The 20729-nt window shown below is 41.2% G+C and overlaps 1 protein-coding gene across 4 annotated transcripts in view; it reads right to left on the reverse strand.

The window, feature by feature from the left end:
• Window positions 1–20729, reverse strand: part of CHCHD6 (coiled-coil-helix-coiled-coil-helix domain containing 6) — a 110687-nt gene that overhangs the window by 44030 nt on the left and 45928 nt on the right. For all 4 annotated transcript variants that reach the window (XM_027882679.1, XM_027882678.1, XM_027882677.1 and 1 more), the window contains one exon: window positions 9160–9230. In XM_027882679.1, the coding sequence (XP_027738480.1) occupies window positions 9160–9230 (71 nt within the window). The remainder of the gene's footprint in view (window positions 1–9159; window positions 9231–20729) is intronic.

Consider the following 20729-nt stretch of genomic DNA (forward strand, 5'->3'; position numbering starts at 1 on the left):
GTCCAAATTTCAAGTGTCAGCCACTTGCTGTGTCACTGCATTCAGCAAGAACAGCCTGCCCTAACCACACTTTATTCATCAAACAAAAAAACCCAGAAAACCCAAACTCTAAAACACACAGACTGACATGGAAAATGACTAAAATTCAGCAGTTTTCTATAACAACCTCCAATTTTGGAAATCAACCACAACTTCTCCATTTCAGTGATGAAACTGATGCAAGGAGATGGTGTGACCCATCCAATGCTGGTTTCAACTCTCCGTCTTACTTACTCAATGCACAACAAACTCTTCTGTCCCCTTGCATGGTTTATCCTCACACACAAGTGGTCATTTCCCATTTGACCAGCGGGTCATGCTAAAAGAATTTGACTTCTACTTCTCGTGTTTTGCCAAGTGCAGTTTCAAACAAATTTAACTGGCTTCCTTAGCACCCCATACACTACAGGCACTGGGGTACTGGTGGTGGGCTGTGGGGTCTCCAGGGGAGCAGAAGGGTAGCAATACGCAAAAAAACCTGTACCAAACTACATAAAATTAAATGGCCCTTGTCCTACTGAACCTGCAAATGCAATAACTAATCATCCCTATTAGCATTCTACATGGCAGATGGCAAGTGGTTTAGAATAATAAGAGACTTTTCCCCACAAGTGGGTAATTCCAGTGTACATTTGGATGTAAATTCTATACTGATTATGATGGTAGAATACCGAGTTATGAGAAACTGCCAGTTTGGAAGATGAAAGGAAAACTACTGCCTCTTCCTTCACTTGCCAACAGATACAGAAGTTAACAGAACTGGATCTCCTGCCCACAAAGCCATGCACCATTTTTTCCCAGAGATGCCAAGCTACTAAAAGTTGACTAGCAAAGATGAAGAACCTAAAGTTAGCAGCAAAACGGTCTCTGGAAGCCAAGCAGGAATGAGTCAGAATCTTGTTGCTGGAAGGAGTTCTCTGATTCAGAAAGGAAGCTGGCTCAGCTCCCACAAGGCAGAAAAGCAATATAGCAAGCAATAACTGAATCTGAAAACAACACACAGCCCAACAAGTGACCCGAATAGGGATTTTCTTTCTTCAGATAAAAAACATAATCTAAAAACTGGTTAAGATCTCAGGTCAGGAAGGGAAGGCCTGCAGCCTACAGAAGGTATGTAGCACAGGCCCTAAGAATATATGGGTTGTGGCAGGGCTATAAGTTCTGGGAGTTAGCTGGGAAACTGTTGGTCTCTTAAACTCCTCCCCAGAAAGTATTCTAAAGAAAGTAATAGAAGATGTGATATGCTGATTTCATATAACCACAAGACATAAGGGACAGCAGGTTCAGTAATTTCTCCTATGTGAGATGATCTCGTAATGATGTCAGACTGCTCACAAAATGTTTTTACAAGAAAACCCTGACCACTCATTTGATCTGCAGTTACTTTTTCAAAATGCCACTAAACACTGCATTAGGTTCCCACAGTTTACTCCACACTACACAAAGGGCTACCAGTGATGGACAGAAATATGAGTCCATTAGTATATTCTGCACTGACAGAGTGGCATATCCTGCTAAAGACATCAAAACAAATTTTGAGAGGAGAATAAAGCTGCCAGTGTTAAAGTTCAGGTGGGATCTGAAGCTAAGCATTCACCTTATTAAAAAAAAATCCCCTTGCTTCTGCCCACATGCTCTAATCTTCAAAACCACAGTGCCCCCTTTTACCGTGCTGAGCAATTTACTGAGCACTGACTCAGCAAAGATCCCCATTAAGCAGCTACTCATCCCTCGGAGAACATCAATAATGGTGCTTTCAAAGAACACACACACGCCGAGTCTTTAAGTATATTTGCAGGGGGAGGTTGGAATTTTGTTTGTTTGTTTGTTTTTATATACTGTAATTTCAAAAAGTCCTCAGAAAATTGAAAACATCCTTATAGAAAATAAATAGATGACATGGTTTTAAGTTTGGAGATGAGCACATAAAATGTCTCAGGTGAAGTGAGCCCATGCCTTTTGAGGCTGCCTCATCGTGCTGTTGGTGGCAACTCACAGCATAGCACTGACTCATTCTGTCCAAAGAAATAATCTTCATCCCTGAACAAAAAGCTCTTGCCTTCCAAATGCCAGTTTTTTGGGTCAAATTAGTTACAGTTGTAGTTGGCATGGTATGTGTATGTCCTAGATGTGCAAGCAAGAGACACTTCCAGGACTAGCAAGAAAAATAAAAGTATAGAAAGAAAGAAACCCAGCAAGGTTCTCTCACAATAGGTTGAGTATTCCATAACTATTTTATCAGAGTAACTTCATAAACAAATCACACCAAATAAATAATAAAATCAAGTCGTCAAAGCCTGACCCAATGGCAGAGATGGTTTTTCTCTCCCTTTAGAAGAGAGAAAAGGACTTCAGTCTCTAATTAGCTCAACATCAAACATCACCAGCTTCCTCTGTGCAGATGGATCACTAGGATGGAAGGTGCCACAGCTGTTCTGCCAAAGTCCTCGCTTCCTCAGAAGACAGAAATTCAGAATCTCTGACCTACATAACAAGCGATTTCCCAAATTTTCCCCACTGGTACTTGCCTTTGGTGTCTTCTATCATCCCTCCATCACACCAGGAGGAGACTCTGACTCAACAGTAAGGACACAGCATGTATAATCCAGAATCAGGAATACAATTACTGTTCAAAATAGCAACATTGCCCTTGAAATCAGTTGCTACTGAATTAATGACCAGATTGTTAGAGTGTTACCTCAACTTTGCCTTAGGCTGCTAATTAGCAAACAAGTCATTAATTCACTGGTAACAAGTGGTTTCTCAGGCATTATTGCTTCTGACATCTTTAATTCACCACTCTTCTTGGAAAGCTTCCCCAGACAACTTTATCCTCAGTCCTCTTCAAGCCAACCCCATGCCATTACCACCAGCACACTATACAACACGCACACTGAAGACATAGGCAGACAAACACAACAGGAATAGGCTACGTTGGGTCATTAATTAATATTCATGATACCTTGCCCAACTAAAATGGGAGTCCAAAGGCACAAGAAGTTGTGGATTTTGGTGTGGGTCTGTCATTACATGTAAATACACAATAAAAATACCATGAAACTTGGAGAAACCTAGCTTCCACCCTGGTACACATTGGAATATGCAATTCCCAAACTGAGGGCAGAGATCTGGTTTTATTTTCACTTCATTCTCCACAATAAAGAACTCTGAGCTGAAACATTTAATGTCCTCTGATGCACGAAGTATGTTTGAGGTTTGTTTTAACAGCTGCACAAATATCTATGCTTTTGAAAACAATCTGAATTTGGCCTGCCAACAAACCCTGATCTAAGGGCTTTATAAAAGCAACATTACTACAGAAAACAAGTGCTTTCCATGTAAAAATCAATAGCAAGAGAAACATCCTTAACAGACTACATGGAGTCTTTGGCACCTCTTCCTTCACTATTCCAGTCCTTACTATTCAGGTCTTATTTTATAAATGCCCAAGTTCTACCAATGTACCGTTGAAGAAATGCTCCTGCAGTTCTGAAGAGACATCAGTTTTTCAGCACTAATAGAACTGCAATTTCAGTTCATTGGACTCATTTATTAGTCATGTCTCATCACGCATGAGAGGAAAGACAATACTGTGAACACCAGATTAGAACATCATTTTACTAACTGGGTAAAACGAAAATCTTATTTAGAAACAGAATCCTAGTAACTGAACTTCAAAAAGAAGATTCAACAGCTTGGATAAAGTATACAATCTAATAAATTTTCAAGATTTAAAATTTGGCTCAAAGAAGAATAATCTGGTCCAACCGGAGCATTTACCCAGATCCACTGCACACATTCAATTTCTATTACCACATACCATATTCCTAAACCAGTAGGAGAATATACCTTGCTAGGAAATCAATGCACTTGTGCAAGCAGTTGCTTAACAAAAAGCCTTCCAGAATTCACAAGGAAAATGTTTACATGCTAAGGTAATGTGTGAAAAACTTCGTGAAGCAGAACTAAAAATGATCAGAAACTTTTTCTGCCACTAAAATGCACACCACGTAAAACGAGACAAAGTCAAAATTCACCCGTATACTTTTACCCTCTCGTGAAATACCTTTGAGGAAACTCATGCATTATAATCTCTCGCAGCAATATTCCAATTTCCTACTAAGAGCAACTTTATAAAAGTGGGAAACAGAAAAGCTTTTACTAATAATTCATCTCTTTATTTAAAGATTATGAAACAGACTCGGTGCAGACAGAAGAAGGAACAAGACAAACCAAGCACTAAAGAGAAGAACAGGACTCGGATGGAGCCAAATAATTTTGGTGAAGGTAACATCGTTGCAGGGCACAAAAGCACTATGTTGAGATAAGGTTGTGGATCAGATTCCAGCAATAATCAGCCTCTCATTCCTGAACACTCTTAAATCCCTATTGCAGACGCTCTTAATTTCAACATTAAATTAATCATTTATCTAATCTAATGATGGGAGAAATCGCAGAGCAATTTTGTTTGAAAACTGTGATGTCTTTACCCTTTTCCTTGGGCTTTACAACTGTCCATATAATGACTGTTTCAGAGCTTGACTCCTGGGCACAGTCCTTTGTTGAAATACCCAAGGCCTCATGGTAGATTTCAAGATTAACAAACTCAAGTATCACCACAGAACTATTTTATAAACTTTCCAGATGTACATAAACAAAAAGTTAGTTTCTCCAGGTCCCAGTTAGTGTTGCCATTCTAATTAAGGGGCCATCAACCTCAAAATCTTGTGCAATTCAATAAAATCTTAATTTCCATGAGTACTGAAAGCAAGCCATAAATTCCCTGCGTCCAGTAGATGATCCATCTATGGACTTTCTTCCCCTACCCTCACTGAGTCTGTGTGGTTTTCTACCCCACAGTTCAGCCCAGGAAGATACTTACTACTTACTGGTTTCTCTAACGTAATCACCTTAAAGATTCATGTCCATTAAGTTTAAAGATCTTAGGACCATCAAATGAAACTCTTAGATAGTAAGTCCCATATGGAGTAAATCTCTGGCAGTTTCTCCATTGGAAAGCTGCCTTGGATTCCAGGCTGATCTCCAGCAGGATAAGATACCGACATTCTTTATGCACTCCCTGATAACAGCACAAAGGATAAGCAGCCCTCTCAGCACAACATGCAAAGCAACACAGTCATCAGTGAGCAGCTTCAGAAACAGTTCTGCAAACTATAAGGAGATCTCAGAGGGAAACTCAGCTTCAGAACAATTTTATCTTTTAACAGCTTCCTAATCCCCTCACCCCATTCCTGCAGCTTTACCTTTCAGAGACACACCCCCACCCAGACCAATTCTTGCATCCAAAATTAATAACTAGAAAAATAATAAAAAAAAAAAAAAAAAGAAACCAAACGTGATAAGACAACCTTCACAAAGGAAAAGAAATAATTTTTTTTTTTTTTAAGAAAACAGCGTTTTGGGGATAAATCTGGAGTGCTGCACTAAGCCATAACCTCTTTACTGATGTTTTTTTCCTTCCCCTTAACAGATTCAGGGACTGTAATAACATTTAATCCTCAGAAGCTAATCTAAATGTAACACTCAAAAGAAGACAAAGACAACGCAACAGAAAAAAAAATTTGGCCACTGCCTTCTGGGAGTGCTGCTTTATCCCCGGAGCGAGCGCATTAATAGAGCTTGGAATGAAATGCCATTTTATTCTCTGTAGCGGGGAGGGGATTAGCAAGTTGTCTTCTCTAAACCCAGTCTGAGTCATGGCTCTATGAACACTGAGAAAAGGATGTGGAACGAAGGGAAGGGCGGGGAGCACTGGCTTTTTATTTACACGCTGTTTCCTTTGTGGGTGGTTACTGATGTGCACAGTTTGCTAAACAGGGAAAGAAGGGGGAAAAAAGTTCTAGGTCCCCTGACTTTTAATTCTGTTGGTTAACAAAAGAGAAAAATAATAATGCACCAATTATAACAACATCATTGAGACAACATGTCCGTGGCAACTGTCCAATTCATCACAGCATGTAAGCAACAAGGGCAAGTTGCTTAAGGTGCTGAAAGCTGCGCTAAGTGGTATCTTGTTGCTAGGATCTTCTTCCCGGGGGAAAAAAAAACAAAACAGGATGGGCAGAGCCCAGAACAAAGGAGAAGGAGACACTGTGGTAGGAGAAATGTGGAGACGGGAGTAGCCTGGGTTCAGGTGAAGAGATGAGGAACAAAGTCCATTGCACAAGTCAGGCCACGCAGGTATCAAGCCTTGAAGTGGAAACCAAGAGCTAATGACTGTGTCAGTGATTTAACATGAGGCTCAGCACTAAGTACTTCACTTCTGTTTCTGAAGAAAGGGCGATAGGAAGGTTTTCTCGCCTACCTCACAGGCATGCTGTGAAGGGTCACTGGTGAAAAGCTTGTACAATATTCCTAAATCCTGCAATGCTTGAGAAAGACTAAGGAGAGGAAATAGTCCTTGGGACACATGACCACTTGTGCAGAGTTGTAAGTGTTGATAAAAGAATCACAAAAGTCACTAAATGCCAAGAAAACACCGGGGGTTTGTTTCAGATGCTTCTTCTCTTTGCTTCAACATGGACTACGAAAAACAGGGCACTCTGTGGAAATAGCCCCAGCCCTATTTCACTCTTCCTTCATCAGCTCCACTGATACACAACAGTAGAAGAGAACAAATACAGGGCAGATTGGTCTCACAAGGCACAGACACCAGGTCTTCACAGTGGAACAGGGATAATACAAGATAGGGAAGAGACACTGTGTGAAGGAGATGAACTCTCCTCTGCAGATGGAGAAAGTGCCACTCCTGGTTTCCTTTCCTTAAGAAGCTGTTGTAGTCCAGCACTAGAAGCAGGCAGACCTGTACTTCATTCATACTTTGGCTATATTCCCATTCCTGTAATTTTGCTGGAGTGTCAGTTTATTCCTGCCAACCAAAATACTAGATCTGCATAAATCAGCCTAACCTATCTTAACACCTACTCTGCTTGTATGTCTACTACAAAAGCACAAAACAGGATGAGCAAAACTTCCACTGAAGACACAGGATCTTGTCATTTATTACCATAAACAGGCTGCAGAAAGACCTGAATGTACAGTGCCAAACAAGAGAACCTCACAACACACAGACTGCAAGTCCTATCAGTTGAGCACGGACAGCAATGTAGGAAGGAAGCTTCCCTGACCCTGTCCCTTATCATGACCCACATGTGAGGCACACATGCTCTTTAAGAGTGTTTGTACAGCGTGTTGCACAACGATCCTGAGGAATGTTACTGCATGCTGCTCTGAGAGACACACACACACTGCAGGCTGATGTGGTAAAGCAGTGATTCTTCCTGTATGCACAGTTATCAAAGGGCATTACCCATCCCAGATCGTGCAACTCCAATGCCCAGCTCAGTGCAATCCTGGATACTGCTGGCAACTTCTGCTGTAAAGAAACAGAATGTATGATGTTCACCTTCACCCTCAGTTTCACTACTGCCACACAGTTTGTCCCTTCAAGACACCCCAGCCACATTTTCTTTTCACAAAAAATTCACATTAGGGCAGGTGTCTCTTTCTGCTGCAAAGACGACAGCCCAAGGAATCTGTCCCTTTCTGATGGATCAAGCTCATATTGCCATCAAATAGAAGAACACTGTACAGTAAGGTCAGAAGCCAGGGATTGTCAAGTGATAAAGGCTCAAAGAAAAGGGGTAGAAACCCCTAAGAGACCATAAACACATTCTCTGAATCTTAAAAGAATTCATTAGCATTTGTGCTGGTCTCAGCCACTAACTCCTACGAGAAATGGTTGCATTCCTGAGTTTCCTGCATTACCAGTCTTCATCTACACAAGAAACAAAGAGGCCAAATGAAACCAAAACATCATGAACCCAGCTTAAGACTACTATAAGAAAATAGGTTGGTCACAGTCTATAATAGTAAGTAAAGAACATAGTCCCAGGTCTCAATCGCTTCCTTTACCAAGTCACAAAAACAAATCCCCACTACACATAGTTCCAAGAATTGATCACACATCTGCAGAAGCAAGTCCAAGAAAGACTGAACTGATCAAAGACTGTCAGAAATTTTTGTGCTATGAATTTTCTAAATTTTATTTAAAAAGAGAATTTAGAATTCTACTATGGAAAACAGCATGGAAATGCAGGCAATGTGTTAGCTGCCTTGTTTTGGTTTCTTTAGCAACTTATTGCTTGACTGTCCAAACAAAAATGTGAAATTACAACAGGTTATGTGACGCTTTGGCAGCCAAACATAATTTTAAATAAAGACAGCACAATATAGTGCACATCCCACTAACATATTCATCACTATTATATTATCTATTTATGCAATTAAGTATTGTACAGTCTGGATTGGACCCAACCGGACTACATATGCTGCTGCTCCAGTTTACTGCATGTTGGCCAACTGTTTACCCAACTGAGATCTGAGTGCTGCTTTTCACAGTGTAATTGCTTTAGTCTCATTAATATTAAAGAATTATAGAAAATATTTTTTCTTCAACAGCTGTTATATAGCTTATTGTTCCACATGCACTGACAGTACTGGCAAATACAAAACCAGAATTTAACACTAAATATGCTCATGGCAAAAAGACAACGTTAAAGGTCTACTAATTGCGCCAAGGCCAATAGAAAAGGCCAGAAAAATCACTGCACACATTCTAAGAAAGCATTAATAATAATTACAACTCCAGTTTGATTGAAGATTCCAGGGCTAAGATTTAGACTGTTTACCTTTTTCTTCCCTGGACACTGAAAGCTTTAGAAGTGGTGCCATTCTTCCTACTCCCATGCACCTGCCCAATGCTGCAATGTGTATGTTAAATCCACTGGGTCAAAGTTTAAACAGATTAGACATGTTCCACTGCTATTTTGAAAACCCTACTGAATATTCCTATTTAATATTAATTTTCAAAGCCCATTTCTTCCCCCTAATTCTCCCTTGCAAGATCTAATAACTTCATAGTAATCTCTGTCGAGCTTGGCACAGAAAGAGAAGATGGTAGCTTACGCTTCCTCAGCCCTCTCAATACGTGACAGGAGGGTAACTTCACTCTCCATTTATGGGAATATCCAGAGGCTACACACAAAGCATTATGAAATGCGACTGGAACTGCTGAAAAGAACAAAAATGGCTCCTCACTTTATCCACTCTTCTGCCTTGGCAGCTGCCTCCTGGTACTGCTCGGATGTCAGCTTGTAGATCTCTGCATTCTGAAACAAAGAATAGAATGCTCAGCTCTAAAAATTAAAGGCATCTCAGATCTTATTCCGTCACAAAGTTATCTTCTATAATTAATAATGATTTCCAACAACAAACAGCATATTCAGTTCAAAGAACACAAAAAAAAAATGCTTAAGAGTCGATTTTATTTTCAGCAAAATGCATCACGGCCACAACACATCCATTCCAAGCTTCAGCTTTGTGAAAGGGAAGAGAGGGAAAAGGTTGCAAACAATCAACGAGCAGCTCTGGTTATTCCATGCAACTACAGAAAAACAAGGTGTTTCCAGCACCCAGTTATTTTGTGTTTGGTGGTGTTTTGTTCTCTTCTTTCATTAATTACTGTGAAGGACCTTGTAAGTTACTGACATGCCAGTATCAAAATTGGTTGCTAGCACTGGAAAATCCATTTTACATTTCAGTGCTTCTACTTACATTACTTATTCTTTAAAAGAAAATTACGCAGCCTGTTTCCCTTTTAACAACACAGGGAGGCATATCAGGTATCAGTTAAGGCGCTGCCAAACAGAGTCTTGAGTGTCTTGCTGCAGGGCTTAAGAGGTTTGCATTAAATTCTCCTGAACTTGCACAGAAAGAATTTTAGCTCACAACTCCTCGCTCGCTGAACATGGAGGATGAATTCCTCCTCTTGGCTGCACTCAGGAGCTTCCCAAGCAAAAACAGCAGGAGGGAATGGCTGCACACCCCCAGTGACTGCACTACAAGGTCTTGTGTCACTAAACCACTGGGAAAGCTGCTTTAAGCAAAGCCTCTGGACTCCGTAGGCAATTGCCTCACTCAAAGTTCATCTGCAAGGCTCTCAGTCTGAAAAGGCACGAGCAGAAAATACGCAATAATCAATCAAAAAACCTGACAAAATGGTATTGAAAGCGAGGACAGCTATTCATTTAGGGCCGGTTCTAGCTGCTACCTCGTCTCTCCCCAAATTTGGTCATTTTATATAGAATACTATTCTTGCCCTCCTTCATTTATTTTCCCATAAATGCAGCTGTGGTGCCGTGCATGAATGAGACACATACTGTTCAGTGGCTGGAAAAAGGAAAGGACAGATATAACTCAAGTTCTATTAGTGGTTCTGCCACTTGTGCAATCTTGGGCAAGTCACCATTTTCCATCTGCAAGTGAGGGATAACAGCTGCCTGTATCTCTGAAGTTGTGTGAAGCTCAGCTAATTGGGAGGTTTATACAGGTTTTCAGAGCTTGGGCTTCAAGGTGCTATATTTAAGCTCTTTATCTCTGGCGCCTGAATTTATGTCACATACCAAAAAAAACCACAGAACAGATTTTGCTTTTCCAAACTTTGACCTAGGAGACAAATTTAAACTGAGAAATCATGGACGACTAACCACTTCAAAATGCATTTTGCCAGTAAATTATCATTAATGTTTTTGTTTACTTGTTACATAATGGTCAAACTTCCATGCTATTAAATCCATTTTTCTCTTTCCTATATTGAAAAGTTCAGCTTTTAATGGTGCCTTTTTCTCTGGCCTGTAAACAGACCTCATGACTTTCAGCTCCCTGCTGTTACTTATTCACACATGAAACCATAAGACCTGTGCTTCATTAATTAAATTTGCCATTAAAAATTAAATAATGTGAATAAGTAGATGTAAGCGTTATCTCCACTGGGCTTCATAGGTCTCACCATTTCTCCAATTACTACCCAAGCAATTTTCATATTTCATACTGTCTGATTTCTCAAAGGGACTGGATCTGAAAGATCAAAATGAGAGAAACTAGGAAAAAGAGAAAGCAAGGTAGCAAAATTAAACATTTTTCAGGCAATAGGAAGTAGCCCCGTCAGATACTATTAGCCTGCAGCACTCTGCAGTGAAACAGCAGCAGGAGAGGAAAACAGGAACAAATATGTTGTACGTGAGACCCAGCATGAGGTTGTGTTTAACCCACCTAAAGAAAGGAAAAATAGCCAACAGAATCATTTGCTGGTTGTACTGTCGATTAAAGTGGTTGTGGCACAACCTTGCCTAGTTTATTAGAGAGAGTTCAACTGCCCAGCACTACAGTCATGCTCATCTTCAACAACATCAACTACAAACATAGACAGAAATAGCCAGGAAATAAACCTGTGGTTTAGTTCTGTGAGAGTCTGAATGGAGAGGCAAGAATCTCAGTGAGGGGAAGGAGGAAAGACCTGGCATCGAAGCAATCACAAGGCACATGGCACCATGCAAAGATTGGGGAGGGGCACAGAAAATCTTCAACCTGCAGATAAAGCTGCTGTATTTAAAAAATTAAAAGGAAACATCTTGGCCTGTGGTTCAACTGGGCTTTTTGCCTTTGGATTAGACATCTCTGCCACCTTCTTTCCCTCCCCCCACCCCATCCAAAAACCCTAAAAACCAATAAAATAGTATTTCCAATGCTATGAATCAGCATCTTTAAATTCTTCCCCAAGTAATAAAAACAGGGAGTTACCATTTAAATCTGAGTTTGTTCAACAAGCAGAATTTAATTAAACAGGTTTTCCTTGGTCTTTAGGCCATTTCCTACCCTAGGAAAGCCAACTCCCTTTTGTCCTAAACACTAAATGAGCAACAAATGGGCTAACTGGGCAAGAGAAGGGGCTTTCAGGATGGGCACAGTCACAGCAGGTTCTCTGATTTGGGGTTTCTACTTAGAGAGGATAATTTTCCAAGTATCCTCATCTACACAACTTCAAAGGCAAGATCTGCTTCATTTTCATGATTTTACCTAAAATACCATGGCAGGAGATAAGGTTCCAGTGACCTACAACAATCTAGGCCTTTATAATAAGGTTGCAAACGAGAAACCAAGCCAGGAACCACCTGAGCACTTCCCCGAACTTCAGCAGAGCCGCCTCCATACAAGGGCTATTCAGCAGGATCAAGGTGTGGTATTTGCACTTGAAACAAAGTCTGAGCTGTCCGTAGTCTTAGTGAAGTCCTTTATCTTCATAAAACGATATTCAGTGGCACAGTAAAAGAGAGAACATTCCACACAAAATTACAAGACATCAATGCTGCTTTTAATTTACTTTCACAATATTTGATGCTTGAGATAAAATGGCAGCTCACAAAGAAAAAGTTGAACATGAGACCTCAACTATTATTAAATAAAGCTCCTGGCAGTCTTAGTTGCAGAAATAAGTTTAAAAACATGACCAAAGGACACCATAAGGGCTCAAATAACAAAAGACACAGAAAGAATGAATGAACCACCTAAAATGTTTCACTTCTCTCAATAAAGCTGAGCCTTAGGGAAGTCAACTTCAGAACATCAGAGCTTTGTCATATGGGGAGAGAGCTCTCCAGAGAGGACAAACAAACTAAACAAAGAAATGTTAGTTTGAAAGATTTTTCCCTGCTATTAAATGATGGTTCGTAGCAAATAATAAAAACACCAAGAAGTTATAAAAATACATAACTAGAGCCTAAAGTGCAACAGAACCATTTTCCTTTACCCTACTGCTTTTCTACAACAGATTTGCTGCTATACCCTTGTTCCCCACTCTTCCCAAAACACCCTTGTGCTAAAAATTCCCCTTCAAAAAGGAATCAATCTTAAAACTCAGAGCTAAATTTGGAGTAATTTTAATTCAGCATTCCTCCTTGGCTGCAAACACGCAGAGAAACCTCAACACTCACTACTACACCCTCGCTACACTGCCCAGGCCCTTTCCAGAACATATAGCAAAGAAAGTAAGAAAACAATATAGCAGAAGACTGAGTTCTCAGGGTTATTTCAGGAGGGAAAGTAATTGAAGCATAAAGAAAAAACCCTGCCAGCTCATTCTCACATTGACATTAAACCACATTCCTTACAACTTCAGTGAAACACACGCTACTTGCAGTAACATGCAAAGCAGAAAACCAAGAAACACAAGCATGGGGAACTAGAAATTAATCAGATTTCAGGTGAAATTCTTTGTGAACATCAAGAAGCAGCATTAAAAACTTGACACTGGGACAAAGATTTCTCCATCAGGTTCAGTCTGGGTCAATAGATCAGAAGGTGTCTGGATTAAAAAACAACAAAACTCAACCACCATCACCCCAGCTATCTTGAGATATTTTGACACCTCAGAGTATAGAAGCTTGTCAGTAGTCACAGTGTTTAAAGATACAAAGAGGATTAACAGCTGTTGAAACGCTGCCAGCCTAGATGAATGCCAGCGATAGCTCTGATGAATCGGAGCAGGGCAGCGGAGGCCTTGACAAATGCTGCAGACGACAGCCGGGGGATTAGATGGTACAATCTGCCTCACACCTGACAGACGTGTTGCTTCGATCCCCGCTCCTGACATCCACGCTCACCAGCTTCCAGCAAACGCCCCTCCGCAAGCCCCACTGGAGCCGAAAGCAGCACGAGAGGCAGTGCTGTGAGTGGGAGAATTCACGGCGCGCCCCACGAGGAGGAAACACCACGAGTTTGGGAAAGAGGTAAGGAAAGCAGAGATTACTTCTCATGTATCAAATGCCAACTGGGAGACATTCAAATTCCTGCTTCCAGCTGCTTCTGAAGCCAGAAATAAGACCTCATGCCATCCTGATCAAGCAGCACAACTGTCGCCTGCCCACACGAGCCTGGGGACAGGGAGCACACCTGTGCACTGGATGCAGGTGCTGCCACGAGGAGCAGAGGGAAGCTACTGAGGAACACTGGTCAGTGCCAGCCTTGGGAACTGCCTTTGTCCCCAGCAAAGGTACACCAAGGGAAGCAAAGGTACACCCAGGTTCCCCACACCTCACCAGGTCGCCGGTTTGCACGCACTATAAATCAGGCTGTTCGTTCTCATCGCTCAGAAGTCTCATGCAAATGGCTCCTAACACGTTTGAAAAATTACCCCATCCACCTGCATCCCTCCCGCAGGTACAGAGGCAGATGAGCTGAACCGATCTGTTCACTGGACGACCCTTTGGATCTGCTAAAATCAACCCACACAATCAATCACTGCTATCAACTTTGGTCCAAAACAGGGAGTTTGGGAATTTCACAACACACTGCAAGAAACAATCTCTTCACCTCCTGAGCTCGCTTCTCCGGAGTTCCTGCTCAGCCCATTTGTTGGTATCAGCCAGCATTTAGCTCAAAGAGATCGTTCACATTCCCGCCTTCCTATCAAGTGCACATACACGTAGAAGCCAATTAACAAGGAAGAGAAACATGCACATAAAGCATACCACAAGAGCACAGAAGTTAAGGGTTAAACTGCTGTTTGGAATTTCATATGCCTTTTTTTTCTCAAAAGATAACAGAAGAAAGATGCAAGCAACTACAAACAGCTTGCTGATACAGAAAAAAAAATAGGATTTTTTTTTCCAGCCAAAGCCAACTTCTAAACACAGCTCTGTTGTTTGCTGTTCATGTGTGGGTTCATCCACTCCTCCCGCTGAGACCAATAATGAAATGAGAGCATTGAATTTGTGTCATTCTATTCTTTCCTTCGGCAATAAGCTGTGAGATCATAAATTTTGGATTAAGATTCAGAAAAAGCATAAAGAGAACAGTGTCCACAGTAACAACACAGGCAAGTTAAACTAGTCATGGGCAGAAGTACATTCCTCTTTGAACAGATCTTCTCATGACTGCAATATTATCCTGAGTTGAAAGTAAAATAATAATTCTGTAGCGTATCTAGAAAGCACTTCAAAGATAAAATCCCACTGAATACCACTCTCCACAAAGCTTGAGGAAGGCAGAGCTGGGGAGAAGGACCATGACTGAGCCTATCCTGCAGGTAACAAACCAGGCACAAAAAGGTTTAGCTAAAGCCTCTAAAGCACACAGTGACTCAAACAAAGCTACGCATCCCAGGACTTCCCAGAACCAGATCCCACACCAAGATACTCCACACAGATGAAAATGGGTTTACAGACCCAGACTGATATCCCACACCAGAGTCAGACTGTCTTGATGAAGGTACCCTGGGCAGAGTCCAATTAAAACAGGTACCCCACAGCAAGACACTATTTGGGACTTTTCCCAAAAGCTTCATGTGCCTCACTGGAAACATGCAGAAAAACCTCATGTTATCTTCAAGTCAGAAAATAACCAGCAAAAAAGAAATTATTTCTACAGAGGCATTTAAAAGGGGAAGAAAGAGAAAAAAGAAAAAGCATTTACAGGAGGTTGCTTTAAAGCACACCGTTCTGAAAGACTACAAATAAAGCATTAGTAATTCTTTAAACACAAACTCTAGAGAGTAAAAGCACCTTCGAAGAGAAAGGTCATAAAATGCCAGCAGGCAATTTGGGCTTTCTGACAAGGACAGCAACAGCATTGTGAAAGGCCCAGATTAATGCCAAAACTGTTGTAGGAGAATATCACCCCACTCTCCTCCTAGCTGGGAGTTTAACATCGGAGAGAGAAATCTAAGGTGAGGAATTCACAGTAAATGCCCAAATCAATTATGCCTGACAAGTGCAGGTAAACAGCCTTCCCGGGCATTGATTAAACATCATTGATTAAACATCAAGAGTTTTCAGCATCTGCTTCAGAGAAGTCCCACACCTGGTTGACCTGCACGGATAATGTGGTGCCCGTGGCATTAAGGGCACGGCACCACCTGCTAAACCCCTGTGCCTGTGCTGGGCAGCTGCACAGCTAATCCTGCAGTGATACCTGGGTCCTACCAGCAAATCCACCTCACAGCCAGAATGGACTCTGAGATCACAGGACACTGCCTCTAACTACTGGTCACTGGCCAAGAGAGAGAGGCAGGAACGCAGAGAATCAATGCTAAGGCAAGAGGAGAACAGAAAAAGAAGGGAATTGCCAGAATATCAAGAGTGCTAAGGAATGCAGCTGAAAGTTTCACTCAAAGGATGACCAGCAGTTCCAAGGGGAAAAAACCACCAAACAAAATTGGCAGCCATCAAGCACTTGTCATACATTAAAAAAAGATACTAAGTACATTCCCCTGTCAGGCCTGTCACAGCAGTTTATTTTGGGAAGGGAGGAACATTATAGCTAAGGTTTGATGCCATCATGCCAAAGCTGGTATTTGACAGAGCCTCCAACAAAACTCCCACCACCTCGGACAAGTATGCTGCAGCTAAAACCTGGCTTTCTCTGCTGAGAATATCCCTAAGTCCCATTTATAAACTGCAGCAGCTGGCCCAGTTAACAGTTCCTGTCTCAATTAAAAAAAAAAAAAAAAAAGTTAAACTCATGACCCCATCCTTTCACATAACAGGTAGCTAAGGAATGCAATACACTGGATTCCCAGAGGAAGACAGAATAGGAGGGACCCAAGGCAGCAGCATGTGCAAGAGAACTGGAGAACACTGAAGAAAATGCATCACATCCATACACTTGCATGGGAAAGGAACTGCAAGGAAGAGAGTTGCTGGAAGAAACAAACAAAAAACCACTGAAAAACAGAAGTAAGCCAAAGCCTGGAAGTTCCACCCCCTCCCGGGGTTTTTCCTCTACCCCCTACTACAAATTATTCTCCATGTGCAGTTTCCAGTAAATCAAGCTTTGTGAAATAACCCCGACATGTGCAGGGCTGAGAACCAGCCAACAAGCAATGATGAGATGTCCCTGGAATGATTAAGGAAAATGCAGACATCTCTCAGGTTACAAGGAAGCCTGTTGTACTCTCCCCTTGGTGCATATGCAATGCTGCAAGCACTGTTCTGAAACCTCTGATATTCAAAGGCTCATTTGGTTGACAAGGAGCCTGTGGATTCGTGGACAGATTGTCACACAAACTGTCAGGTTTTTAGAGAGACTATCAGACCTTTCTTTGCCTACGTTATGGAGCACATCAAAGACACAGAAGATGAACCAGACGCAGACTGCACAGATCTGACAGAATGGTGGGTGTACATATTCAGAATACTGTACTGCTGGGGGGGGGAGGCTTAATGTGAATAATCAGGGGCTGAAAGTTCCAGAAATGTGACAGTTTTTGGCAGCGATTCCCATCTTTGCATTTATTTATCGAAGGGAGAAAAACTGCCATACTAGAGGCAAACTTGGAAGAGGAAGAAAAATTGTACCAGCAGCAATTTATTTTGCCACTATACTTTTTCTTTATTATTATTACTCCCAGAGCATTTTCTGAAGATATTTGTATTTTCAGTCAAGGTTCTCTCACCGTGCTTGCAGGCGCTCTTCTCATTTTCTCCTATAGGAGAGGCTGGTTTAATGATTACAGCCAAAAAGACCGCTAGGACTTCACAGGTCACTGTACACGGTTAATGACACAGACAAATCCGTACTTTCAGAAGTGCCTGCTGGCTCACGGTTCTGTCTGGAGATGCTCAGGAGCTCATTATTCAAAACTTCAAGCTCAAGTTATGGGTAATCAGCACATCTGAAGAAATACACCATACCCGGACAACCAAAAAGTGAAGAGACAAAAGCTATTATAGAAAATACTAACCTTAAGCATTAAGGCCTCACTTTTAAAATGGGGACATTGTTCACTTATCTTCCAGTGAGCCAGAAACCTTAGTTAATGAATACCTGGAAAAAGTTCCTAGCTCCACAGCTGAAAAATAGTATTACAAAGGATAACTTTCTATCATTCCTCTTTATTAGTAATACTTGGACAAACATTATAAAGCAATGGTATATTTATTTTACAGGTGGCAAAAAAAAGAAAAAGTTATTAGGCTATTTCTACCAAGAAGTATTGATTATTACTTAAAAAGGAAAATAAAATGTAAAATGAAACACTGATAACAAGAAAAAGAAAGTGGATTAATGCAGATTCCTTTGGCCTGCCTTTACAATACCAACGTCACATAACCTCCAGTTCTGCCTGCAAGGCATCAGTTATTCCCCAGAAAGGAACACTCACATCTTTTTATATTTATTTTGCTATTTAAAAGATTGAAATTCTCCACATATTAAATAGAAAACAAATACAATGTTTATCCTAAGATTAAAAAAACCAAGGAGGACAAAGGAGAAAGGATGGTAAATGGGATAAGAAAGAAATCAGAAAATATTTGTAAACAATTTCCTTTCCATTATTTGACAATCTCATTCTCTCTGCTTTTAGTGATCTTCTTTTTCAGATGTTTTTAAATGGAGCTATTTAGCCTTCTCTGAAGAGGACAATGCATTGGAGAGACATCTCTGTAGCTGGCAAAGAGCTTGTGAACTCTCTAGAGAAGCCCAGAAAGGCCACAGAGAGATAATCAGGTGGAGAGGCATTTTTCCAGCGGAGTTATTGAGCTGTAAATATTAACATGAAAATCAAACACCCCAAGAGAGCAGGGGCAGCCACACAATTGTTTCATTCCCATACTCTGGCAAAGGCCACTGCTTTGGTCACAACCCTGGGGCACGATGTCACCCATGGCCTTCGACAGCTTTTGGTCTCCACCAGCTTAGTATCGTACTTTCTTTACAGAATCCAGGCAGAGGAAAAGGAACAAGGCATGTATAACTTTTAACCCCTTAAAGAATGATAGGAATAATTACTTATTAACATAAACACTGAAAAATCTCATAATGCCTTGCTGCCAAGGCTTCTTAGGAACACAAATGGAAGGATGTCACATGCCTGGTGTACCATACACCCCTAGATAAATCTACTCTCAAAATTTAAATTCTAAGCACAGTCTCTGACAGTAAGGAGTACTAAATGCAAGCAACAAGAGACACTGACCTTAGCACTAAATGAGGAAGAAATAAAAGTAGGCTTAAAGTTCCAGAAGAAACATTTTGGTATGAGCATCCTAATTATCCGGAGTTTATTGCTATAGCTGATAAACTCTGTAACAAGAAAATGCCTGGGAAACAGTGTTACAGTCGGTTTTCTCGGCCTTGTGGAAACATTATCAGTAGTTCACCTATATCCACTGGACAAGACCAAACAAAAAAATCCAAGCCCTTCAGCTGGAGACAGCTTGAGCTCAGACAACAGGAACACAAAGAAGGGACAGAACTATGCTTTTGCTGGGGAACCACAGGAGAGAATAAAACCAAACACTACAATCACCGCAGACCTGGAGCCAATTCCTCTCTCCACAAAACAAATGAACAAACAAACTTAAAACCCAGCACTGTCCTGTTTTCAGCCAGCAAGGACAAACATTGTGTTCCTCACCAGGACACCCCGTGTCTATGACAGAAATCAACAGCCAGGACACTATTATGGGGGATTTTTTTGTTCTTCCTGCGACAAACCCTGGTATCTAACTGGAAGAAGAGTTATCTCAGTGCCACATGAATGAGGGATTAGCTATCAGGCAGTAATGGTGTTTTGCTGCTGCAAACGTAAGCTGCATCTCAAAAAAAAATAACCTAAAGGTGAAAGGTCTCACATACTACATTTAATTCCCTGAAGAGCCAAAGGAAATTCTGCGGTATACATAACTATCATGAAAAATTAAGTTAAAAAATGCATATACACCTGCCTGGGCAGGCACACAATACAGCATTTTTACACACCCATCCGAGTCGTCCTCTCTGATCAAGAACCACAGTCCAACCAGCTCAAAGCTTGCTGCATGTCAGGGCAAATTAGATGATTTCTGTAGAGCGTCCAGTACATCATGAGACATCTCCAAGAGAAAAAAAAAATTCCACAACCCAGGCACTCCTCAGTTGACCCAGGCAGGCAGGCAAGCTCACAGCGACCTTGCAGCTTGAAATCATGTAAGAAAAAATTTGGTTTCTATTCAGAAGAATGGGGAGAGAGAAGGAAGGAAAAAGAACTAAGCCTTTTTTCTTATTAGAAGACTTGAAATGCAATAATTGGGAAGGAAAAGAAAAGCTAGCTCTTCTCATAACATAACCTAGTTACTACAAGCCTTCTCAAACCAGAGGCTTACACTTGCCTCAGCTCCCGTGTCTCCTTCTCCCATCTCTTGCTCCACTGTGGCACAGGTTCAGCAAACTCTCCTGGCATTTCCTGCCCCTGTGGCTGTTCCTCACTCTTGCTGCCCTCTGTGCAGGGCAGCATCTTTTATCTGATGGTCATTCCACTGGTCAACACCCACCAGGGCAAGCTTCTCTCCACATTTGTCAGGGTTCAACTCCCAGACAATTCTAGTGCATACAAGATGTATCTTTACTATTTTTATTAACAACAAAACAAAATTTAGTCATTGTTTCTCCCCCCCCCCCCCCCCATGGGGCTGGAATGCAAGTGGGTGAGCTAGGAAATCTTTATTTGAATGAAGGTGTTTAATGGTAAACTGCAACTGGGATCATTCCAATATACAGGCAAACCACCAGCTAAACCCAAAACCAACCAAACAAAACCCCATCCCTCATCATCCCAGAATCAGGAGATTCTGTGACAGGCAAAGCAAATACCATTTGCAGTGGCTGAAGACCTCATAGCGAGCCTGATGGTACACATCTATTTAAGAACATTAAACATGTTATTTACAAGCTTCTTCTGAGTCACCCTGGTCTCTTGGGAATGTGTGTTATATGTTCAAGAAATTGTAGTAGCTCTTTTATTTATGTTTCTTTAAAATGACTGGCAGATGGGGAAAAACCTTCAGAGAAGT

This window comes from Empidonax traillii, unplaced genomic scaffold (genome assembly GCF_003031625.1).
Source record: "Empidonax traillii isolate 1590-97213 ecotype Southwest subspecies unplaced genomic scaffold, ASM303162v1 scaffold109:size1658292, whole genome shotgun sequence".
NCBI classification, from domain to species: domain Eukaryota; kingdom Metazoa; phylum Chordata; class Aves; order Passeriformes; family Tyrannidae; genus Empidonax; species Empidonax traillii.